The sequence below is a fragment of the Loxodonta africana genome, chromosome 19 (genome assembly GCF_030014295.1).
Source record: "Loxodonta africana isolate mLoxAfr1 chromosome 19, mLoxAfr1.hap2, whole genome shotgun sequence".
Classification (NCBI taxonomy): Eukaryota; Metazoa; Chordata; class Mammalia; order Proboscidea; family Elephantidae; genus Loxodonta; species Loxodonta africana.
In genome coordinates, this window is record NC_087360.1 from 57,762,210 (window position 1) to 57,788,137 (window position 25,928).

General features: G+C 40.1%; 2 protein-coding genes and 1 long non-coding RNA gene across 7 annotated transcripts in view; 2 read left to right on the forward strand and 1 right to left on the reverse strand.

Annotated features, from left to right (window-relative positions):
* RNF170 (ring finger protein 170) overlaps positions 1-4,436 on the forward strand; it is a 27,374-nt gene extending 22,938 nt beyond the window's left edge. For all 5 annotated transcript variants that reach the window (XM_010592421.3, XM_003412497.4, XM_010592422.3 and 2 more), the window contains 2 exons: positions 2,374-2,484; positions 3,883-4,436. In XM_010592421.3, the coding sequence (XP_010590723.1) occupies positions 2,374-2,484; positions 3,883-4,152 (381 nt within the window). In that variant the 3' untranslated portion in view covers positions 4,153-4,436. The remainder of the gene's footprint in view (positions 1-2,373; positions 2,485-3,882) is intronic.
* On the reverse strand, positions 4,378-15,989 carry LOC135228249 (uncharacterized). Its single transcript, XR_010318642.1, has 2 exons — positions 15,762-15,989; positions 4,378-15,682 (listed from the first exon to the last, which is right to left on the reverse strand). It is a non-coding gene; the product is annotated as an uncharacterized LOC135228249 (long non-coding RNA).
* Positions 15,990-16,071: 82 nt separating this feature from the next.
* On the forward strand, positions 16,072-24,498 carry THAP1 (THAP domain containing 1). The gene is made up of 3 exons (XM_003412498.4): positions 16,072-16,427; positions 19,831-20,026; positions 20,793-24,498. The coding sequence occupies exons 1-3, from the start codon at positions 16,357-16,359 to the stop codon at positions 21,165-21,167; spliced, it is 642 nt and encodes a 213-aa protein (XP_003412546.1). The 5' UTR covers positions 16,072-16,356; the 3' UTR covers positions 21,168-24,498.
* Positions 24,499-25,928: the final 1,430 nt, after the last annotated feature.

The following is a 25,928-nucleotide window of genomic DNA, read 5'->3' on the forward strand; positions in this document are numbered from 1 at the left end:
TAAAATAAAATATATACATTCCCAGTAACAAGTTATGAACATGTAAAAAGATAGCATTTCCTTAGGAAGTCTTCCAGTATGCAAAACTAAGTCCTAAAAAGGATAGATGGCTTCTAAGTAAAGATGTCAAATTGAGTGCATGTATTTACTTTTGCTGCCTCTTGAAACCCCACTGAAACAATAGTAAAGGGAATTTTATAAAGATATAAACCCTCAGAAATCAAAATTTTAAAAAAAATGATAGAAGAAACAATTTTTCAAAAAATTTTCATGGAATATAACATATACAGAAAAACATACAAAACGAAAAAGTACTACTCAATGAATTATCCAGTAACCACCACGCAAATGAAGAAACAGAAAATTGCCCTCAGCCCTAGAAGCCCCAGTTGAAGATCCCTTCCAAATCTGAACTCCCTCCCTCCGTACCTCCGTAACCACTATACTGGCTTTTATGGTAAGCATTTCTTTGATGTTCTTTATCATTTTATTACCTCCACATGCATCTCTAAATGTTATTGTTTAATTTTGCCAGATATTTGAACTTTATACAATTAAAACCATAAAGTTTATATTGTTAAATACACACATATATACCTTTCTTTCAGGTTTTTTCTGCCTATTCACTTCTCTCATTTGCCTGCCTTCTTCGGTGCAGGGAGTGAGATTCAGGTCTTTCTCTTCTTGCTTCTACATTCCCAAATCCTGCCCCTTTTACACTGGACTTTTTACCACATTTTTAGGAGGAACGTTGATTTTTTTGTGTGTATGTGCTGTCTCTCTGGCTGATTTGATGAGTGACCCCAGCAGTCAACACTGGCACTTATTTGCCAGTTCCACTTCTCATCATCTTTTGCCATCTACCAGTGCACTGAGACCAGGCAGCAGGTCTTGCATTACAGTCTTGCCACCTGCCCCCTCTCCTTGGCTCTACCCATGGCTTTTCATAGGGCATATGTGTATTAGCAGGTGGTATCCTTTCTCCTATCTATAATTGAGGCTAGAGGGGCTAGTAAGGCGGAGATAAACTTGTTTTAATAGAATAGCAGTTGGTTCCCTGACTCTAGGGGAATTCATCCTAGAGGCAAGGCAGATGGCAGGTACCTGCTCCACCTCCTGTTTCATTGGGCTGCTTTAGCAAATGGTCATGGAAGTAACAATGCACAGGCTGCTGCCTCTGACTGTAACAGGCTCACTGCTTTTCTCCCCAAACACAAACACTAACACACAAACAGTACTAGGCCTAGGTTAAGTTTCACGCTTTCTGGACAGCCCAGGCAGGGGAGGTACTTGCTTGCATACCATCATTATTAACACCTGCCACAATACTTTATAACGGGCCTGCCTCCGCTTCTCTCTTGGATATTGTGGTTACCAAGGGGCAGGTCCATGTCTTCATTTTTTTGTATACCTAGCACTTAGCACAGTACCTGACTCATAGTAAGTGATCAATTAATGTTTATTGAACAAATGCATTTTTATTCCAACTTTGCGAAGGAAGAGCTATTGTACCTGCTGTTCCCACCACCGCTTGCTCTCAGTCACTTCTTTGTTGAGCTGTTGGGAAAGCGTCTGAGCGGTGGGAAGCCCTGGTTTTTATAGCTGACGAAGCAGCTATTGAAAGCAGTAACTGGATGATTTAAAACTAAACCTGTCACTTCTCCTTCCCAACATTATCTCATTACACAGCTCATCGCTGATCTTTTTTTTTTTTTTCTTTAAATGTGGGTTGTTGTATTTTAAACTTTATTTACTTTATTTGAGATCCTGGGGCAGCTGTGTATCTTTCTCACCACCACCGTGGAGGCAGCAGGGTGAAAAGTATTAGGTAATATTTAATAGTGTCAGGGGTACCACTTCTTAATTCTAGTAGGGATTGGCGTCTGAGAGCTCGTCCCTGCAATAACTTAATCTTTGTATTATGGCTGATAGCATTCAGAGCTGTTTCAAATATCAGTGAGAATAAGGAATTAGCATGTTTAATGCCTCCCAAAAAAAATCTATAAATTTTCCTCTCAGTGTGATAACAATGTATTTTTATCTCACTTTGCTCATGAATGTTTTCTCATCATTCTTTTATCTTCAAATAGCTGATCTACTGAATTTATCCATGGTGTGGACAGGACAATATTAGGACCAGTGCTTAGATACAGTGTCCGTTTTTTTTTTCTAGATGTTCAACTTATATTTTGCAATGTATTTCACTGTAAGGCAATAATATTATAACTTACATTTTTCCCTGTGTTGCCTTTATTAAAGAAATGAGTAAAACATAAATTTAGATGTTTTTCTCATTGTATTGAGTCATAACACAAAACAGGAAAAACGAACGATACAGAAGGAGGGTTTAACAATTTTTTCTCAAATATACAGGTAACGTTACTCCTAACAGTATTTGGCGATGATGACCAGACTCAGGATGTTGTGCGATTGCGTCAAGATATTAATGATTATAACCGAAGATTCTCCGGACAGCCGAGATCTGTAAGTAATACAATGGAAGGTGCAAAAACACAAACCTAGAGGGAGCCATTCTGCTTCTCTTGTGAAGTGAGATTTACCAACGAGTGTTCTTTGGCCATGAAAAATTGCCAATGTGTGTTGCATAAAGTTTTTAGATTTTTTCCCTTCATTTTTGTTAATCACTGAGTTACAGCTTTCCAAGGACAGCAGTTTTCTTTCTTAAAGCAAAACAAAACACTATAGTAATCTCAAGAGAAACCAGCAAAAAAGCAATGGGGAAATTGGAGGGAAATAGAAATTTCCTGGCTCCTGTTGTGATTCTGAAGCATCGTTTGTCCATAAGAAAACTTACAATTGAGAATTCTGGAGGGAGTTTTACAATTGTTTTTACTCCATTTTCTTCCCTCCCCTCCCCAACCTGAAATGCTCCTTTTAGTAACCTAAGTTAAAAAAGCCTCCTTCCTTGTCTTTTTTTTTTGCCTGTCATCTTAGTTATTCAAAAATCATTCTGTTTTTAAAGAAAACAAAATTACTACAGTTGATCTCCCCGCCAAAGGAAGCATTTGATAAATTAAAACTTGCCGCGTTTTGTGGACTCTTTACAGTTTTCTCAAAAATCTAACCAGTGATTCCAGAAGTGTGTATGTGACTGCATATGTACCTCCCAACCCAGAATATATGAAGTACAAATTGATAGGGAAAGCCCAGACCTCTCCTCTGAGCTTCAGACTTTGTAGATCCAGCTGCTTAATTTACATCTCCAAGGATGTTCTGTAGGCATCTCAGACTTTACATGCATAATATGAATTCCAGATGCCTTCCCTGACTCAATGGATTCTTTTCTCAGTCTTACTCACTTTAGTAAATAGCAAACTCTATCCCAGCCCACATTTACTCAAGCCAAAACTCTGGGCGCCATCTTTGATTTCCTCCTCTCCCTCTTCCCCTCATCTGATCTGTAAAAGTAAGTCTTATCACTCCATTTCTTTCCCTTTTTTGGGAGCACTGTCATTTTTTTAACCTCATAAAAATATTTTGAATGGTCTACCCCTCTGTCTCACTGTAGCCATCACACTAGTCCAAGCTGTGAAAATTTATGTTCATTTATGTAAAAACTTAGTGATTCATGTGTGTTCCCCTACATGTTCAGGAACCTAATCACGTTTACGTAGGGGGAGGGCCTGTGTTCAGAAGATCTTTGCGTGGCAATTAATAATTTGCTTAAATTCCAGCTAAGCAGAGTAAGTGTTTTATCTAAGAAGGAATCCATTTCACTGCTACACTACTGTTGATTACAACATATTGTTTAATCAACTACAGCCTCAACTGAGTTTTTCTATACATTTAAGAAAAATTCCATTATTTTGAAATCTTACACATGAGATAGCAAATCACGATACCTGTTTTTCCCCCTACCAGATTCTGGAAAGAATTATGGATCTACCGACTTTACTGAGGCACGCGTTCAGGGAGATGTTTTCCGTCGGGGGCCTCTTCTGGATGTTCCGTGTCAGGATAATACTCTGTTTAATGGGGGCTTTTTTCTATCTTATATCACCTCTAGATTTTGTACCTGAAGCCTTGTTTGGAATTCTAGGCTTTCTAGATGATTTCTTTGTTATCTTTCTGTTGCTTATTTACATTTCTATTATGTATCGAGAAGTGATAACGCAGAGGTTAAACAGATGAAAAAAATGGGGTTACCAGAATATTTGAATTAGTGTGTAAAATCAAACAGAAGAACCCACAGCAGTGTAAAGCGTTCAGGTATTATCTTACAAGCTTAAAACCATGGTATGATAAACATTTGATTATCATTTGACAAATGCCTAGCAATATATAACTGGAATATTACCATGTCATAGGTTCTAATATTAAGTTTAGAATTATAATGATCTTGATTCTGTGTTGTCTGTAAAGTCTCTGGAGAAAATATGGAACTATATAAAAAGGGATGGTTTTATGTCTTTTTGATATAAAATGAAAACTATTTCCCAGAACTCAGATTATTGTAGTTTATCCAGTATCTCCTCCTCAGTGGATATCTTTATAATACATAGCTGTGAAACTCATCTAAATATTTTTTTTACAATAAAATACTACATAATATTGAGAAGAAGTCAGTATTTCCTTTAGAATTAGCTAAGTTTTGTGCATTTGCAGCAGTTCTGCTTTTCCATGCTGGCGTAATTCTTTGTTATCAGCTGAAGCTGAAGGGAGAAACTTGAGCTTCATAATTTGATTTCATATTCCGGTTCACAGAACAAGTTTCAATCAATAGGAGAATTTAACAAGATGAAAAATATTTATCTCCTGTCAGGACACTTGATGTTCACAGTTGTGACATTTAGAAACCAGTTTGGTCCTTTCATATGATTAGCATATAAAAGTAACTTGTCAGGGGGATACTACTAGGAGTCTGATCCCAGTTCAATCATTTATTTGTTGCATGGCTTCAGGCAGAAACCTTTGGCCTATGATATGGGGATTTTATCAGTGAAAAGGAAGGATGGTTCTAAAAGCACATAGTTGTCCGGTGCATTTCCGAGGAAAGCGGATCTTCATGGCTGTGAGCATCAAAGCCCTTGGGGGTGGGGTAGTAGGAACACCATTTAAATTTGACTTGAAATTACTGGCTTAACTTTAGCAACCCAGGGCTTCAACTTTAGTAACAGAATGCACCAATTTCATTGGTTTGTTCTTCAGTCAGAAAACTTATAATACAGTCTGTAGATGGCAGCATGTAGCCCAGATCAATTATGTCTAAAGAATATTGGCAGAATGAGCAAATGTATCTGACGTGATTGGATAAGAAAGTTACCTTGTTTTTTTTCCGATGGTTATCGCATGAGTATCTAATGGTCTCTTATGCAGTTTTCAGTTTGAGGAAGATAAATACCACACGTACCATATGATCCTAGTTAGCCTCATCTGGCATTGTTCATTAGTGAATTTAGGACAGCCCAGTGTAAGGTGATGGCCCGGAGTCAGTGTGTGCCTTACTGCAATCACTGTTTTTTGTTTTTTTTTTATACTGCCCGTTAATTTGTGAGCGTCACTATGTGTGGATAGTGAGGTAAGAGAAAATCTCAGGTTTTCTAAAATTAATCAGATTAGCCATCAACCAAGGAGATGCTAGATGAAATACCAATAACAATGTTTTCTAATTTAGGCCTACAACAAAGCTGTTGCTTGTTATAGAGAAAAACAAGAATACTTAAACATAATATACTACAATTAAAGCAATCTCTCGCATATTTTTCATGTTATTCTTAGGCCAATTTTGTGAGCAAGCCACAGCATCACCTTCCTCTTCATAGACAAAATCCCCATGTTACAGATGGAAGGTTTTTGCCTAAAGCCATGGAACAAATAATTGATTGTACTAGGATTAGACTCTTAGATTCTAGCATAGGTTGTTTAGATAGAATTTTCTGATACTGAAGGTTATTATGAAGTGGGGAGCAGGAGAGGAACTGGGGCAGGTCGAGGGGAGTCCTGTGGAAGTGTTTCAGAAGACATTAGTCCATCATCAGGCTTAGGTGTTTCTGACACATCAAGACTTGATGAGTCCCAAATCTGCGCATCCAAATCAAACATCTACTTAGGTGGCTGGCACACTTCACAGCTGCAGTTACCAACTTGAAAACAAATGAATGGGAATTTGTTTGCCATTTACCAGTGTAGAAATGCATTTTGTACCAACTATCCATTTGGCCCCGGGCTATGGCAGTGTCCTGTTTTGAAAGGACTTTATTTTCTGTGTGTGTGTTCCGCTCCAAGTGTCACATTTCTGGGTATGATAATTTTGTATATTTTCAAATTCCTTCTAAGACTTCCCTGGTAGAGGTGTATTGTACCCAGCTTTGTAACATACAAAAGCACTGTATGATCTGAAGTTCTATGAAACTGAAAAGGGAACATGCTGACATTTCAGAATTTCACACCTGCTTATTATGTCATCTTCATTTGTCACTGGGAATAAAGGCAGAGGGGTCTGAGAGAGTATTTAAAGCAAGTAGAGTCAATCAGTGTTATAAATATCATAGTACTACTTCTGTGATTTAGAGTAAGATCATAGAAATCAAAGTAATGTTAATTGGGATTTTTTATAAAACAATATTGTAACTGAAGCAAAAACAGATGGTCCAACCCCAGGAGCAGATAATAAACTGGGCGGCTCTGTGGGGAACAAGACAAGTGAGACAGTTGTTCTGACTGCCCACTAGAGCTGTGGTTTCAACTTCTACAATTCTCAGCTTTTGAGTGGAACAAGGGAAGAAAGGACTTGTGTTGATCCCTTGTGGCTGTGCAGATACCTACCTCACAGAGTTGTTGTAGCGAATTGGCGGTTTGGTTCAAACTTTGTGATTTAAGAGTTTGTCAAACAGTTTATTCTTTTGAATAAAAGTACTACTATATATAAAATTTTAAAAATAGGTGTTATTTTTGTTTCTTTGATATTGTTTGCTTTATAAGTCAGAACTCCCGAAATGGCGTTCTTTCTCACTAATGGATATCCAGTATCTCATCACATTCCTAATTAATTTTCCTTAGCTACTTTAAAATTTTAAGGGTAGAAATGTATTTTAAGGCAGATGGTTCAATTTAGGCAATCTAGAATTTAGAGTTCAGGCCTGACCCTGATTTCCCACCCTCATGTCTTTTGATTATATATTTGAATTGTGTATCTGAGAACTGAAACTTTTCTGAATCCCTGCCCTTCCTCACATTTGCATTGAACACCCTCCCTCCCTGCCTTCCACCTCCCAAACACTAAATGTACTTACTCCAGGCCCTTTGGAAACCGAAAGGGTTGGCAGTTCGAATCTGCCAGGCGCTCGTTGGAAACTGTACAGAGCAGTTCTACTCTGTCCTGTAGGGCCGCTATGAGTCGGAAGCGACTCGATGGCACTGGGTTTGGGTTTGGGTTTGGTTTTGGTCCAGGCCCTTCCATTTCACTCAACAGCAACACATAAACCTAAGTGGGTGGAAGTAACAAGGGATACTTAAGGTTTTTAGGCCCTAGAGCTTAGAGTCTCTTAGGATCAGGCCGATACTCTTTAAGGGCTGTTAAGAGAAGGCAATGCTGTTACAAAGATAATCATTGAGCTTTTGTTGCTGTCAGATAGGAGGTGCTATCAGGATTCTAAAATAACGTCACCTTTTTATCATGTCCTCTTCCACTTGGATCCTCTGACTTGTCCTATGTCCCTGAATGGTATGAGAGAGGAGTAAACGTCCACTGGACAACAGTGAGCATGTTGGGACCACTGACTGTCCTTGCCAGCACTGGCCTTCGTCTCCCTTTCAGACTAGTAGTGTTTAGCTTGTGATCTCAGCTGTAGACCTTTTGAGGGGGACGTAATATGCGATGGCGGAAGGATTAAGAGTTAAAAATGTTTTAAAAATCCCTGACATCTACTTGATTTGTAAACTTTCACTTAAAGCACAATAAAAATTATAAAAAAAAAAAAAATCCCTGATATCTAACAGTTTTGATTTCAACTTGTTTAAAAACACAAATTAAAAACAAAAAAAAGAAGTTTAAAATTACCTGCTATTCAGATCAAAACAGTTACCCTTCTTCTAATCAGCCTTGGAGAAAACCTGTAATTTATATCTACGTGAAAATTAGCCTAATCTTCCAGTGATCCTAGAATGTCAGAGCTGTAAGGGACCTCAGAGGTTAGCTAGCTTTTGTGGTTCTTCCTCTGTGAAAATCAGATGAAATCTATGGCAATCAACCAAAAAAAATCCACATATACTTTTGGTTTCATTTTCAGAAAATTCAAGTATCTGACCATCCATGGATTCCAAATTAAGAATTCCTGATTTAGTTCTACAGCCTCACATTACAGATAAGGAAAATGAGGCCCAGAGAGCTTCAATGCTAGTGAGTGAGTGAGTCAGTGAGTCAGTGTGTGTGTGTGTGTGTGTGTGTGTGTTTAATAAAAATCAGTTTATAGAAAAAGCATAACTGAGTTAAAAAAAAAAAAAAGGTGGCTTATTTTTCCTATTTATCAGACAAGAAGATAGTGCTTACCCTTACATAACAATTACGATAAACTTAACCTCTTAAGGTCAAGGTTAAATGTTCTGTTTTCCTTAAAAAGTGCTCTGTTAGTAAATGAACTAGCCCTTAAGCCAAAAAAAACCCAAACCTGTTGCTGTTGAGTTGATTCTGACTCATAGTGACCCTATAAGACAAAACTGCCCCCACAGGGTTTCCAAGGAGCAGCTGGTGAATTGAACTGCTGACCTTTTGGTTAGCAGCCAAGCACTTAACCACTGCGCCACCAGAATTCTGAATTAGCTCTGTTTTAGTCATTCTAGTGCTGCTATAACACAAGTGGATGACTTTAACAAAGAGAAATTTATTCTTTCACTGTCCAGTAGGCTACAAGTCCAAATTCAGGGCGTCTGCTCCAGGGGAAGGCTTTCTCTCTAGGTTCTGGAGGAAGGTCCTTATCATCAGTCTTCCCTTGGTCTGGGAGCATTTCAGCACAGGCACCTCAGGTCCAAAGGACATGCTGTGCTCCTGGTGCTGCTTTCTTGGTGGTATGAAATTCCCCACTCTCTGCTTCCCTTTCCTTTTGGTGGTGCAGGCCACGCCCCAGGGAAACTCCCATTATATTGGCTCAGGGATGTGACCCGGTAAGGGTGTTACAATCCCACCCTAATCCACTTTAACATAAAGTTACAATCACAAAATGGAAGACAACCACAGAATAGTGGGAATCATGGCCTAACCAAGTTAATAAACACATTTTTGGGGCGACATAATTTAATCCATGACAAGCTCTTACCCTCATACAAATCTGAAAGACATCAAGCTTCTAACTAACCTTCAGCTTATCACTATTCTCTTTCCCTCTAATGGCTATGATAGAGAGCTAAGGCATATATTTATTATTTGATATTTACTGTAGCAGTTAGGGGTTAAATAAGCTCACTCTTAAAAAGGGGCAATTGTGCTTAACTTGTTTAATAAGCTGTTTTATTAAAGTATAACGAATACAAAAAGTTATCAATCAAAAGGGTCAGATAATGGATTATCTTAAAGTCAACACACTTGTTTAAACATCACCCAGTCAAGACACAATATTACCACCATCCCATAAGCCCACCCCACTTTCTCCCTCTCAAAAGTAACCTTTTTCCTGAGGTCAGTTTTTTTTTTTAGTTTACAAAAATAGAATCATATTGTATATTTTCTTTTGAGTGACTTCTTTCATCCAAGGATCTATGGTGGTACAGTGGTTAAGTGGTTGTGAACTGAAAGGCCAGCAGCTCAATGGCAATGGGTTTCTTTTATTCAACGTGATGTAAGAGTCATCCATATTGTTTTGGGGAGCAGCTTCTTTGATTGCTGTATAGTATTCCATTGTGTAACTAAACTACAGTTTATTCATTCAACTATCAATAGATATGTGGGTTGTTTCCATCAACTTTCTTTAAAGGCAGGATAATCTTTGAATGTAAAAAATGCTTTCCTGGAATCACTCCTTGACAGGTAAGGAGCAGTTATTTCAACCTTAGAAAATGTTAAGAAGAAATGGGAAAAATAGAAGAAAAACAGACAGTGGGTATGTTAAGCTAGTTGAGAAGCTGTGGAAAAAAATCTTTTTTTAAGCAAATAAGTTAATTTTCAGACCACACAAGTGGAATTCTAGTTTTGAGGATGTTTTACAAAGAAAAATTCAACACTTAAGTTCAATTCAGTAAGTATTTTTTTTTTAAATTGTATGCAAGTCACCATATAATAAATTTACCATTTTGAATCAGTACAGGGAACGTCAGGATTATATTCAACAAATAATTAAAATGTTTATTTTGTTGCCAAGTTATGGATAGCTAGGAGATAGAAAATAGAAAAGGGAACTTGGCTGAGGGAAATTCCACAACTAAATTGACTGTTTTCACTTTAAATGGATAAATGAGCACGAACCTCAAAGGGACATTCAACATTGGCCGGTGATCCTACCATGCGGCTTTTAGTAGCTTGCATTCCGAACCTCTGAGAACTACTTAGTACTTTCCTTCCCCTCTCACACTTCCACTCCTAAAACCTCACAGCTGATGATCCCAAATCACTTCTACGCCTCCAAGTCCTCTACTTTATTGGGGGAAGTAGTTCTCTTCTGTAAAGGCACCTGCATCTCTGTAAATGGCGCCACCCTCCATCCATCCCTCTAATTGCTGCAGCTAGAAACTTGAAAGTCATCCTTCATAACTTGATTCCTTTCTTCTTCATCTCCATATCCAGTCTATCAGCAAATGTTGGCATTTCTACCTCCTAAATATATCTGCAATCCCCCCCCTCCGTCTCTGCTGCCATGACCTTGGACCAAGGTATCAGTATCTCATGCTGGGCTGCAACAGCTTCCTAATTGGTCTGCTCGCTTGCAGTGTTGCCCCTCTCTGATAAAACTCCCCACGTTATGGATTGAATTGTGCCCCGCCCCAAATGTGGGTCAATTTGGCTAGGCCACGACTCCCAGTATTGTATGATTGTCCACCATTTTGTCAACTGATAAGATTTTCCTATATGTGTAAATTCTATCTCTCTGATGTTTTTAAGGCAGGATTAGAGGCAGTTATGTTAATGAGGCAGGACTCAATCTACAAGATTAGGTTGTATCTTGAGTCAATCTCTTTTGAGATATAAAAGAGAGAAATGACCAGAGAGACAGGGGGACCTCCCCCCACCAAAAAAACAGCGCTGGGAGCAGAGCGCATCCTTTGGACCCAGGGTTCCTATGGTGAGAAGCTCCTAGACCAGGGGAAGATTGATGACAAGGACCTTCCCCCAGAACCAGCAGAGAGAGGCAGCGTTCCCCTAAAGTGGGCACCATGAATTTGAACTTCTAGACTGAGAGAATAAATTTCTCTTTGTTAAAGCCATCACTTGTGGTATTTCTGCTATAGCAGCACTAGATAACTAAGACATCACACAATTACCAGAGTGACTTTTTAAAAATGTTTATTAGATCATAACAAGTCTTTCCTGCTTAAAATGGCACAGTGGTGTCCCACCTCACTTAAAACCCAAACCAAGACACTTATCTACTTCTTCAACCTCACTTCATGGCCACCTACCCCTGGCTCACTGTGCTACACCACTCAGTTCTTAGGAAATACAGAACTCTCTACTGCGTCAGGGCCTTAGCACACACCCCCTCTGCCTGGACCACTGTCCCTAACTTCCTCCACTCCTCTTCATCATATTACTAGATTTTTTTCCATTCTTCCGTTCTCAGGTTAAATGTTCCCTCTTCAGACAGACTACCAATCATTAGCTATAGTAGGTAGTGGTCCTCCCCTCCCCTTATTCACCCTCACAGCATTCTGATGTAGTCAGGCAACTTGTGAAGTGCTGTCAAGTTAATTCCAACTCATAGCGACCCTATGTGCAACTGAACGAAACACTGCCGGTCCTTTGCCATCCTCACAGTTGTTAAGCTTGAGCCCGCTGTTGCAGCCATAGTGTCAGTCCATCTCATTGAGGGTCTTCCTCTTTTTCGCTGACCCTCTGCTTTACCAGCCATGATGTCCTTCTCCAGGGACCGATCCCTCCTGATAACATGTCCAAAGTATGTGAAACGAAGTCTCGCTATCCTTGTTTCTGGTGGTGCAGTGGTTAAGAGCTTGGCTGCTAACCAAAAGGTCAGCAGTTTGAATCCACCAGCTGCTCCCTGGAAACCCTATGGGGCAGTTCTACTCAGTCCTACAGGGGTCTCTTTACGGCAACAGGTTTGGTTTTCAGGCAACTTAGCACTATGTTATTTTATTTATATTTTGATTATCCATCTTCCCCTCACTAGAATATAAGCTCTGTGATGATAAGGACTATGTTAGTCTTGCTCACCAATATATGCGAAGACCTAGCACAATACCTGACACCACTGTAGGTGCTCAATAAATAATGAATGAAAGGAAGAAGGGGAAAGGACACAAGGAAAGATGACGCTTTACTCCATTGCACCACCCTGGTCTAAGCTGTCACCTCTTAATCTGCATTACCACTGCAGTCTTCTAGCTAGTCTCCTAGCCTCTGAATTGCCTCCCTGCTGTTTATTCTCAACAGAGCAGAGTGATCCTTTTAAAAAAGACTGGGTCACTCATCTGCTCAAAACCCTGCTCTCATTTGCCTCACAGTAAAAGTCAAAGTCCTTACACCAGCAGGCAAGGCCCTACATGATCCTGTCCTCTTGTTTCATCTCTGATCCCCTGTCTCCCCTAGCTCACTCAGTTTCACCTACACCTGACTCTTTGTTCTTTGAACACACCGGGAACACTACGCCTTAGGAACTTTTTCCCTTAGCCATTCCCTCCGTCAGCAGGCTTCCAGATATCCTCATAGCTAACTCTCTCTCCAACTCCAAATCTTTGTTCCAGAGTCACTTCCTCAGGCCTGTCCTGTCCGTTGTATTCAAAATTGCAGCCCCCTCACCCCTTTATAGCATCTTTACCTACTAACATATTATGTAGTCACATGTTTTCTGTCTGCCTCCCCCAACCCCACTAGAATATTAAACTCCATAAGGGCAGAAGTCATTGTTTTGTTCTCTTATGTATCTCAAGTCTCTAGAACTGTACATAGAACACAGCAGATATTCAGTAAGTATTTGTTGAATCCATTGATGAGTAAAGCATTTCTGTGAACTCTAAGCTAAAATACACTTTTTCTGTTTACAAGCAGTTACATTCTTATATTTATTCCACAGTGGATTGCAGAGGATATTGCCACCTGTCTTGATACCCTGGAAATGCTCATAAACGATTATCTGGTATTTTGGTACAGGGTTACGGCCCTGAAACTACTTTAGACACATGGTTTCTGGGCCCAGTTGATTCAACCAACATTTTCTGAATGCTTAATTTATGCTAGACACTGCAAGCTGCTGGGGTTACACTGTTATGAGACACAGCCCCTGTCCTCAGTGGAATCTCGGTTGTGATGAGGAAAACAGACATATACACAGGGATTACGATGTGGATTATAATCACAATATAGAAATCAGCACAGGATTTCACTGGAACGAAAGAGTTGCCTAACTCGGTATCTTAGTCATCTAGTGCTGCTATAACAGAAAGTGGATGGCTTTAACAAAGAGAAATTTATTCTCTCTCAGCCTAGAAGTCCAAATTCAGGACGCCAGCTCCAGAAGGCTCTCTCTCTCGTTGGTTCTGGGGGAAGGTCCTTGTCATCAGTCTTCCCTTAGTCTAGGAGCTTCTCGGCACGGGAACCCTGGGTCTGGAGGATGTGCTCCCTTCCTGGTTCATCATTTTTGGTGGCATGAGGTCCCTGTCTTTCTGCTCACTTCTTTTGTATCTCAAAAAAGATTGACTCACAGTATAACCTAATCTTGTAGATTGAACCCTGCCTCATTAACATCACTGCCTCTAATCCTGCCTCATTAACATACATAGGAAAATCATATCAGATGACAAAATGGTGGACAATCACACAATACTCGGAATCACGGCCTAGCCAAGTTAACACACTTCTGGGGGATACAATTCAATCCATAACACTTGGGAAGGCTAAAAAGAGAGGTAAAGAGAAACTGTTGGTGAAGGTAACACTTAGGCCCCATCTTGAGGGTAGACAGGTCAGGGAAGGGCATTTCAAGTGAAGGGAAACAGCCTATTTAAATAAGCCACTAGAGAGCCGGCCCGAAGACTTAAGAAGCTTTGGCTAAGGACAAGTGAAGGGAGATGATGGTGGAAAAGTAGAGGTCCCTGGTCCTTTATGCGTCACCATAAGTTTGGATTTTATGCAGTACAGTGAGTAGCTTCTGCAGGATGTGAGCAGAGCACAACTAGCTTCCACGGCGTTGGGGGACAGACTGGAGAGTAGGATAGTTAGGAGGTTACTGCAGGGTAAAAGACCCTGAGGGCCTAATCAAGAACAGTGGCGGGAGAGATGGAAAAGGATGGATTTAAGAGATATTTATTAAAGAGAATTAACCTGGTAATCTCACCCTGACAGGGATCACAACACAGAGTCCTGGGCAGGGCAGGACAAAAATGTAGAACAGAATTCAAATTCACATAAAAAGATCAGACTTATAGGTTTGATAGAGAATGGAGGAACCCCTGAAAGTATGGCCCCAGACACTCTGCCAGCCCAGAACTGATACCATTCCCAAAGCCCACCTTTGAAAGATCAGACAGGCCTACAAAACAAAAAATAACACAGGTGAGGAATGTGGTTCTTAGTTCAATCAAATATATGAGACCAAATGGACAGCTCTGTCCAAAAGCAGGACGAGAAGGCAGGAAGGGACAGAAGCTGCACAAATGGACACAGGGAAAGGGGGAGCATGCTGTCTCATTGTGGGGATTGCAACCAATGTCACAAAACAGTATGTGTATGAATTTTTGAAGGAGAAATTGAGCTGTAAACTTTCACCTAAAGCACAATTAAAAAAAAAAATTAACCTGGTAATGAAAGGGATGTGAAGGGTGAGAAAGACATCCAAGCTGACTCCAAGGTTTCTGGCCTGAACTGCATGGATAATTTACAGGTAATGAGAATACCTAGGCAGAACGGATTTACATAAGAAGTAAAAGATTGAGGAAGTTATGGCATTTGATTCAAGAATCAGAGTGTTCAGAGTGCAAGGAGGGCAGAGGATTGAAACCCCAACATTTAAGAGGGGCAGAAAAAGAATGTACGAGCCATTAAATTAATCAGTTGCCCCCTATCCAGGCTTTAACCTACATAGAGGAGAGGGGCGGGTACGGGAACAGTAAAATCAGGGCTGAGAATCTGCATGTCTAATAAGCTTCCAGTTGATGCTAATGGTGCTGGTTAGCAACCAATTGTGAGAACCACCAGTTGAGCAGTAGTTCTCAAACTTTATTATGTAAGAATCACCTAAGGATCTCATTAAAATGTAGATTGATTCAGAATACCTGGGGTGAAATGGGTGGGTGGGGGTGTAAAAGCAACTTCACAGCAGGGGTCTGAACCGGAACCAACGGGTTCAAAGCCCTGGGTAAAACCACTCTCCACGTGGAAATCGCTGCTGCCAGTGGCGATTTCCAGGGCAGCGCCTGGAAACCCTGCAGCAAAAGCCAGCCGCGGGAAACGGAGCCGCTTCCAGAGAAGTCCAGAAAGAGGATCCGGCTGGTACGTGGGGGCTGTGCGTGTGGCTTCTTTCATCGCTAAGAATCTGTCACATGGACTCACAGATCCTTGAGATGCCTGTACAGACAGGTAATAGGATACAGATTAGGGGTCAGGAAAAGGGGTCCACAAAATCGTAAAATCGTCTGTGGCGTACCTTTTAAGAAAATGGACTCAATTAAGACTTTGCTCCCCAGCCTCCTTTAGGCCACCAGACCCAACAAGCTGTACTGGTCCCACACTCCAAGCCGCCCCAGGAAAGCTCCGGATAAGTAAGTCTACGGAAACTCCACGACCGACAGGAGCTCGGCCCACGGCTCACCTTCGCCCAGCCCCTTCCCCGCCCCCAACGGCTCCCTTCCTCCCGGCAGGGATCTCGGAGGCCCCGCCCACTTCCGCAACGCAGAGCTCGCTGCGCGAGACGCCAAGCCTCAGCCAATGGCCTGCTCCGCAGGAAACGTTACCTCTGACCTCGGGGGCTAATCAGAGGCAGTGGGACGAACTCCTCGCGATAAGTGAAGTTGAAGCTGCCTCCGCCATTTTGGAGATGGGAGACGGGCGATGGCTGTGGTCTTTCTGCTAATGCAAACAACAAAACGGGCACATTAGTCACACCCGAGTGAGGCTATCATCACTTTATCTGTTAACCAAAGCTACAGAAGAAGCGAGAGTGTCAAAATCGACCGCGGGGATATTGATAGCTTCACCTGCCTGCGGTGGCGGCAGAAGTGAAGTGACTGAGTACCGGAAGGATGGTGCAGTCCTGTTCCGCCTACGGTTGCAAGAACAGATACGATAAGGATAAGCCCGTTTCTTTCCACAAGTAAGTACGCTGCGCTCCTCACGGGACATACCCCAGGTCGGGCTAGGGGCGCGCGGCCGTTTAGGTTCGGGGGCGGAGCCCGGCGCGTGCCCGCGCGAGGGGTAATGAGGCGGGCGGGGAGCGGTGGGCGTGTCCGGACAGGGAAGTGTTGGGGAAGCGCCGCTCCGAGGCCGGCGCTTTTCGGTTCCGGGCTGGGCGGTCTCACCGCGCGTCGCCATAGCGACCGTTTCTCGCGCTCTTAAAATCCGCGGAGAAGGCAAGAAGCGCTTGTGGCTTCGGGTTGGCGAGTTCGAGGCCGGCTCATAGCGACAGGAGACCTGCCCCATAGAGTTTCCAAGGAGTGGCTGGTAGATTAGAACTGCCGACCCTTTGGTTAGCAGCCATGGCTGTTAACCACTGCGCTACTGGGGCTCCACAAAAAACAAAGTAGAAGTTACTGTTTTTGGTCCTTCAGAAACTACTGGGAACGGGAGGCCAGAATCACAACAATTGAGGATTAATTTTTGACTGGAGTTTTAGGGAAGATTTTTTAAAAATTGTACATATGTATGTAATAAGTCGCTTGCTATTTCAGCATGCTTTACAATTTCAACATGCATGTACTGTTTCAACATGTATGTACAACTCAGTTACACTAGTTACGTTTATTATGTTCAACTATTACCATTATGCGTTTCCAAATGTCCCATCACCTTTAACAAAAGTTTAGTATCTGAGGGAGGATTTTTTTTGGCTCAACATCTGGGAACCAGCCTTCACTCCTGTCTGAGTCATCTAGTGCTGTTATAACAGAAATACCACAAGTGGATGGTCTTAACAAAGAGAAATACATTTCCTCACAGTAAAGTAGGCTAAAAGTCCATATTCAGAGTGTCAGCTCCAGGGTGGGTCTTTCTCCCTCTGTCGGCTCTGGAGGAAGGTCCTTGTCCTCAGTCTACCCCTGGTCTAGATGCTTCTCAGGTGCAGGGACCCCGGTTCCAAAGGACGTACTCAGCTCCTGGTGCTGCTTTTTTGGTGGTATGAGGTCCCCCTGTCTCTCTGCTTGCTTCTCTCTTTTATATCTCAAGAGATTGCCTCAAGACATAACCCAAACTGGTAGGTTGAGTCCTGCTTGGCTAACACAACTGCCGCCCATCCTCCCTCATTAATATCATAGAGGCAGGATTTACAGCATACAGGAAAATCACACAATACTGGGAATCATGGCCCAGCCCAACTGAAAACACACATTTTTGGGGGGACATAATTCAGTCCATGACAAGTCTAAAGTTTTAGAGAACACTTGTGGCACTGCTGAGATGAATAATTATCTTTACAGCACACAGTAATCGTAAAAATGGACAACAATAATAACCTAGACTGCAATAAAGTACCATAAAGTCAGTGTGACCTTTATGGGAGCATAGAGAAAGCCTTCACAGAGGAACGCACCGCACAGCTGAAATTCAGGACTATTTCACCCAGTAGGTGCCACAGTTGTAGTACTACGGAGGAAAGTAGGAAAAGAAAACTGCAAAACTGAAATGAGGTAGTGTTAATTAAATGGCTAAAAAATGTGACAACAGTTTCATTCAGCCAAGATTAGTATTTACAGATTTTATTATGTTTGCATTATATATTTTTTTGCAAGAATTCCTGAATATATAGGGATGATACCTAAGAAAGTAGAGCCAATAGTAAACTATACGCATTGTTGAGTCAAATAATTACAAAAGCAAATATTTAAGCATGCCTTCAATTTAGGGAGAGGGGGCTGTTTATGTTTAATGGAGGACTGGATGGATTTTTCTGTGTTTGATATAACATGGGTTGGACCCTACAGAAATAGGAGTACCTAGAGCATAGTGTTGCTATGAATCAGAATTGACTCCATGGCAGTGGATTTGGTTTAGTTTTAGAGCATAAAAAGATCTTGAGAGTGTTAATATTTTCCCATGAAGAAGGGAATAGAACACTTCCAGAATTCAGTTCAGTAGATTTGATCAAGATCAAATCTCTTGATTTATTGGAATCTCTGAACCCTGATGAAATTGACCTCCAGTACTTTAAAATTATAGGAAGGGCCAGGAGATAGTGACAAGATGTCATGCATTCTGCCCCCACCTTCCTAATGATATGGCAGAGGGAATCTATACCCATTGCTGTCGAGTCAATGCCAACTCATAGTGACCCTATAGGACAGAGTGGAACTACCCCATAGGGTTTCCAAAGAGCGGCTGGTGGGTTTGAACTGCTGACCTTTTGGTTAGCAGCCATAGCTCTTAATCACTGCACCACCAGAGCAGAGGGAACCTGAAGATATGGAAAACCCCTCATTGACACTGGAAACTAGTTAAGAGTACCGAAATATTGAATTTCTTATGGATATTGAACAGTTTGAAAGGAAAGAAGGGCTAACCCGTGTCTCGTCCCTTATCTAAGAGAACAGTATTCTGTGAAGTAAAAGGTCAAGGTCTTGAGGGAACCTCAGAGACAACCTGAGAATTTATATTCAGGAAGTCCTTGGACCAACAGGCGCTAGGTACTGAATTTTACCAGTGATCGCTATCATAGTTTGTACTTCTAGAGGCTGTATCCAGCAGGGAACTTGTAGGAGTACCTCTTCTCCCAGCTTACTTTGGCTGGACAAAGGGACTGTCATTAGGGTCAGCTAGGTCTTAATGATAATAGCAGAGTCAGGCTCTGGGATACCTTACATGGAGGAGAAACCTGAGCACAGCTTTGAAACATCCTTCTTTGGCTTATTTCCAATTCTTTGGCTCATTTCCAATCCTTTCAGTTTACCGAATCCTTGACCTGGAAAAGTAAATTCACAGTAAATTTAAACTCCTCCTACTTCCTTTTATCTGGGCCTAAAAGACATATTGTAGTTGATAGGTAAATCAAAATAAATACAGTTTTTATTCCTTTATCATTATTTACCAGTCTTTGATTAGTTTCGATTCAGTCTGTTCCTGTTGTCAGACTGCTTCTTGAGAACTAGAAACCCCTTTTACACAGTTCATAGATAGAAAAGTACAATTTTATTTTACAAAACACAGAAAATTACCGGTAAAAAAAAAATTAATGTAAGTTTGTTCTGTGTTGTCGTTAGGTGCTGTTGTGTCACTTCTGATTCGTAGGGACCCTGTATACAACAGTGCGAAACACTGTCTGGTCCTGTACCGTCCTCATGATTGTTCTGTAGCATGTGTTTTATTTGAAACCTTATGTCTTCAAAATAAAAATATTAATAAAGGAGAGAAATTGAGCTATTCTTTAAACAAATGCTCCTTAGTGTGGAGTGTAGTATGGAGGATAGTACAGTAAATCCAATGTAAGATCGTACTTTCCTTAGTAGGAAAGTTTGGGTGTCTTTTTTTCTTTAATAAAGTCAGAGAACTGAATTATATCTTCTTCTTAGGTTTCCTCTTACTCGACCCAGTCTTTGTAAAAAATGGGAGGCAGCCGTCAGAAGAAAAAACTTTAAACCCACCAAGTACAGCAGTATTTGTTCAGAGCATTTTACTCCAGACTGCTTTAAAAGGGAATGCAACAACAAGTTACTGAAAGAGAATGCTGTACCCACAATATTTCTTTGTACTGAACCACACGACAAGGTAATATGTGTTTTAAAATATTGGGTGGTTTTCTGTTCATAAAATTAACGTCTTCGTTATGGAAATTTTGGAAAATTCAGAGTAGTGTTAAGTAAACGTTCCCTAGTGCCCGTCACTTGTAAATAACTACTGCGAACAGTGATACAGGTGGCCCTGGGCGGAGCCCCTGGGTGGAGCCCCTGGGTGGCACAGACAGGTAAGCGCTTGACTGCTAGTGGTTCAAACCCTCCCAGAGGCACCTCAGAAGATAGGCCAGGCGATCTGCTTCTGAAAGGTCCCAGCCGTGATAACCTGGATCCGTTCTACTCTGACACACGTGGGGTTGCCGTGAGTCAGAATTGACTCGATGGCAGCTGACAACAGTGATAACACCGTTTAAAAAAAGAAAATTTTGTATTTTAAAGTTAAATATACTAAGAAACTTATTCTAGCTTTGTAACTGATCTAAAGATCAGTCTATACCTCTATTCATGTGTTGGTAAATTTTGGGTTTTCCTTCTCAGTGACAGTTCAGTTTCAGTCTTTTCCCTCAGTTTGAAATGCTTAGTGAGTATTTAATTAAATTAATCATTCTATATCTTTATTGCATCCTGCTTCTTCAGGTAGAAAAGTGTAATTAATACTTTCAAAAATCATTTCCTGGTTTTGGAATGTTTTTATATCAGGGCTTCGCATAGAAGTCTAATGTTTCTTAAATGCCACAGATGACTTTTTTTTTAACTGTTATTTTTGGTAGATTCAAGCATACTCTGCTTTATTGTTTTAGAAGGAAGACCTTCTGGAGCCCCAGGAACCGCTTCCGCCGCCTCCTCTAACACCTCCTGTTTCCCAGGTTGACGCTGCTATTGGATTACTAATGCCTCCCCTTCAGACCCCTGATAACCTCTCAGTTTTCTGTGACCACAACTATACTGTGGAGGATACAATGCACCAGAGGAAGAGGATTCATCAGCTAGAACAACAAGTTGAAAAACTCAGAAAGAAGCTGAAGACTGCACAGCAGCGGTGCAGAAGACAAGAACGGCAGCTTGAGAAATTAAAGGAGGTTGTACACTTCCAGAAGGAGAAAGACGACGTATCTGAGAGAGGTTATGTGATTCTACCACATGACTACTTTGAAATAGTCGAAGTACCAGCATAAAAAAACGAAATGTGTATTGATTTTTAATGGGGGCAATACCACATAGCCTCTTCTAGCCTGTAGTTTCATTTGAAAAAGTAAATACTGGATTACTTGTACAAAAACAATTCAAGAATATTTTTTTAAAAAATAAATTAGATATATACTGTAAAATTGTAATTTTTTTGTTTCTAATTTCAGGGTTTTTACATTTTAACAAAATATTTTAGAAGTTATAAACTAACCTCAGAGCTTCAGTGTAAGTTGATTTTGAGATTGGGGATTTTTGCTTTTCTAATTTGGGTATTTATAGAAATAATGTAAAAATTAAAGAGACTAACAAGAGTTCATGAGTAAGGATGATTTAACTCTAAGTTTAAAGTTTCAAATTTAAAATTAATGTACTATATTAAGAGCACTCAGTTATATTTTGAATCAGAAGTATGGTTCAGATAATGGGACATAACTTCTCAGAGTATATATATACATACTCACACATTCTTATTTTTTAAATCAGAAGGTTTGTGTATCTTTTTGAATCGCTTCTCAAGGATAAATTAGCAGGTCGGTACTTATGAAATAAGATTTGGTGGTTTCCAGAGCAGAGAATGAAGAGTCTTTCCATACCTAATCAATATGGTAAAGCCACTTTATGAAGGGGGCCCATCTGTCTTCCCCCACTGTCTAACATTATAAAATTAAAAGTTCTCTCCAGCGGAAGAAACAGTCTTCAGTAAACAAAGTAGGCAGTGTTATCAAGGAAGTAATAAAACTGGGGGTCTGATCCGTAGCATGCCTTTTTCTATTCTTACCCCCGAGCTAAGGGGCAGCCAATTCCCCACCTGTAGTTCATCTGTGTTCACTTCGCTAACAAACGTGTTGTGTTAGAGTTTGATTTGTGTCATAACGTGGTAATCTTGCATTTGACTAATTGATTTTGGTAAAGGCCTCACATAAAAGAAAAGTTTTCTTCGCTTTTATCCCAAGCTCGAAATCATATCCCATTTATTTAAATGAGTGATTTGTATTCAAAAGTAACCCAATATGTAGTGTTTATTTTACCGAATGTAGAGATTTAAACACTGAGGTTTCTGTTCAAACTGTGAGTTGTGTTCTGACTTTGTGAGAAGTTTAACATATATTTGAAATGAAAATATGTTCCAAGTAAATAAATATTGCTGTAGGAATTATCTATTTAGATTTAGAATAACTGTTTCAACTCTAATTATTAGTTTATATTTCCAAGTACGTTGAAATAGTCGAAGATTAATAGACCTTCAAAGACAGTATTAAAGATGTAAAACAATGATGTTTAGAAGTGTCTTCTGTAGACCTGGTTTACAGTGTAATTCACTGCCACGCTGCCAGTGGACAGCACTTTGATGCACGGAGATTTGATTTTCTTATGAACCAATATTTCAAAAATAGAAACTACTGATTAGATTCCTTGAAGTTACACAACTTCAGATAACACTATTTAGAATTAATCTTAACTAATCAGGGGACTTTTATGGTTATTCATAGGTCTCATAACTTTCTCTTGAAGCCACAAAATCTCCAAATAGTTTATTTTTACATTTCATCTCTAGCAATTCCTAGAGGATAAGAGGATAAATATTTTCCCAGGTATACACCTCTAATCTATCTTCTACATAAAAGATAATTGCTCTCTCTCTCTCTTTTTCTCCCAGAACCGAGAATCCAGCTTAGGTTGTAAAAGTGGTAATCAGGATGGTTTAGAATCTTAGCACTGTGATACAAGCTGAAGCTGTTATTCTTTTTGTAACAGATATAAATCCCTGTTTGGAGAGAGCTGAGCAAGCAGCATGTATAACAACTGCTTGCATTTAAATTATTTATCCTAGTAGTTTAAATACAAGGAGTTGGAGGTACGGGTGCTTATTTCTGAAATGTAAGATGTCACATTTGTTGAATATTTTAAAGTTGCGTTTTGTCAGTTGTGTTGTTTATTACATTGCCAAGAAAGGAAGAACATTTGGGCTGAAAAAGAGCCTGTTGAAGCATAGCGAAACTCATTAATCTGAAACAAACAAGGACGAGGCCTCAATCTGGAACAAATGGGGCAAAGGCCCATGTGAATTGTAGCATATTCTGAGAAATGAAATTTACTTTAGGCATATGTAGTAACATACTGAAATTTCCATCTATGTATCATACAATAATTTGGCAGTAATGGTGAAAAGTGAACTGTTTCTTAATACTAGAACCAGGGCTTCGAACAGGTTGTCTTGGCCAATGAAGTGAAACTGGCATGGATCCGAAGTTTTAGAATTTGGGTGATCCAAAATGATAACTAGGACAGGAAAAATTACAGGTTGAAGCCCGGGAATGGGAGACCTGGAAGAGGCATAGTGAGCCCTTTCAGAAACCTGATGCATAAAATTGGATTATTGGCAGGGCTTTGGAGAGCGACACACATTCATAGCGGCGCAATTGGCCACCATCTTTGAGTGGGGCACTGCTGTTTCCAACTCTGCTCAAAATCCAGTGGTTGCTATAGAACATGTACGCTGCCTTTATTTTCTAAGAGGGGATTAAGTTTCCTTCAGGGCTTTCACCTGTAATTTTTTCCACTCCAGTTATTGTTCTGGTTCAGTTTGGGTCTATTTTGGTTTCACGGTGATTAAGAGTTCGGCTGCTAACCAAAAGGTTGTCAGTTCTAATCCACCAGCTGCTCCTTGGAAGCTCTATGGGGCAGTTCTACTCTGTCCTATAGGGTAGCTATGAGTCGGAATTGACTCGACGGCAACAGGTTTGGTTGTTGTTTTTTTGTTTTTTTTTGTAGAAATCATTGAACACTAGCCTAACCTCCCAGCCCTGTGGAAATCTTCTGTAGTATCCCTGAAAAGTGGTCATTTATTCTGTTTACCATTTATGTTTAAGTAGTTATTGTACTTATGTTCTTTAAAATAGGTTTCTGGATTAGAGTGAAATCAGTTGCCACTTTTTATACCTCTGCTTTCTAAAACAATGTAAGCTTCACTTTGAACTGTTTCTTAGTTAGAACAAATTCAAAGTTAATTTTACAGTTTTATAAAATAATTTAAATGTTTTCTAATTGTATACCTGTTATGTGTACTTAAAATAATTCTGTCATTGCAGCAAAGAAACAATGGTGTTTACAAATTGTTAGCAAAACTTTTTACTTGGAAATCCAAGAAGGTGAGGGACTGTTTTCTTTTTTAAGTATAACTTGTGTAATTCCTTAGAAGTATAACAGTAAGTTAAAGATAAATTAAAGTTTCACTTGATATGCATTTTTTGAGCTTAATATTCTCTGATCATCTTTATTAAAAAAAAAAAAAAACTGTACACACATACACAAACCCAACTCCAGTCCTTGTTAAAGTCAGTAGTAAACAGCATGAAATAATACACTTAAAAAGATCTCTTTGATCTGAAAAGAATCCACCTGCATTCCAGAATAGCATTTAAAACAAGAGAACAGATTGGCCTGCTTGGTTATTACTCTTTCCTAATCCTGGGGCTTGTGTGATTTGGAGGACCAGTGACTTAAGAGCACTACTGTTAGCTGATGGTAACTGGTATTTCTGGGCAATATGGTTCTATATAGTCTTGTGTGTTAAAATACAATAATTGATGTGAAGGAAAAATACCAAAGAGCAAATACAGCGATTTACAAACAAAAAAAAAGCAATTATAATTGTTATACTTAGAAGTAACAGAGAAGCTTACTGAAAATAATGTTATATCTCCATGTCTTGATTTCCTTTTTATCCTGGATTTGGTTTTATTCTACTGAGAATTTTTCTGGATGATAAATATTTTTTAAGCTCCAAAAATCTGTTTAGAATTTTTACTCACTCTTTCCTAGATTCATAGTATTTTGTGCTTTGAAATTATCAAAATTTCATTTTCAAAACATCTTAAGGGATATGAATAAACTTCCACTGTGTTAAACTATTTTTGGTGAAGTAAACTGTAGAATATCAACAATAATTGGATAGATGACTTCTGGGATGGCCGCATAAAGAGCTTCGCTGACCCACTCCCCAGCATAACAACCATAACTGGTAAAAATAATTTTTAAATGGCTACTTAAAATCTCTGCAAATTGTCCTGTGGACAAACAGCAAATGGAAAAACATTTAGGGAAATCAGCTAAATCTCAGTACAATAAATCTGTGGCATTTGAGCCATGACCTGTTCTTTTCCTACCCCCACCCCCAACCCCAGCTAAATATGACAGAAACTCTACTCTGGATAGGTGTGGGCAAAAAAGGCTCCCTCTCTCCCAAGCTCTCAATCAAAAGCTACAGTATACCCCAGAGAGTGGCAGGCTGCCAGTATTTCTCATGCTACCCCAGCTCTGTGATGCAGAGGCTAATTACCAGGTGAATGTAACTGAGAGATCAGCTGGATTCCCTTCCTCCACCCAGCCCTCACTCATAAGATGGGTTACCCATATCCAGTGCATTCATAGGACAAGAGTCACGTGCCAGGAGAGGCAAGGCAAGATCAGGCCACTGTCCCTGCCCCAGTTCTGGAGCAATGGCTCATAAATTTTGCCCCACCCCAGGGGAGAGGCAGGCCATAAGAACAGAAAGCTCTGAAATTCTCTCCAAAGGAACTGACTCCATTTGGAAGGTAGTGTGGGGAAGTTCAAGCCTATGGGTACTCTCAAAAACAGTGGAGAATTTAGTGGGTAGCTCCATGAGAGTAGCAAGTTAAATTGTAGCTAGCTAGATTACCAGATTTTTTTTTTTAGATTACCAGAGACAACCAAGGAAAAAGCTAAGA

Coding starts and splice junctions, on each gene's coding strand:
- THAP1 (XM_003412498.4), top strand. CDS start 16,357: ATGGTGCAGTCCTGTTCCGCCTACGGTTGCAAGAACAGATACGATAAG. Junction 16,428..19,830: donor AAGCCCGTTTCTTTCCACAA/GTAAGTACGCTG, acceptor TCTTCTTCTTAG/GTTTCCTCTTACTCGACCCA. Junction 20,027..20,792: donor GTACTGAACCACACGACAAG/GTAATATGTGTT, acceptor TTATTGTTTTAG/AAGGAAGACCTTCTGGAGCC.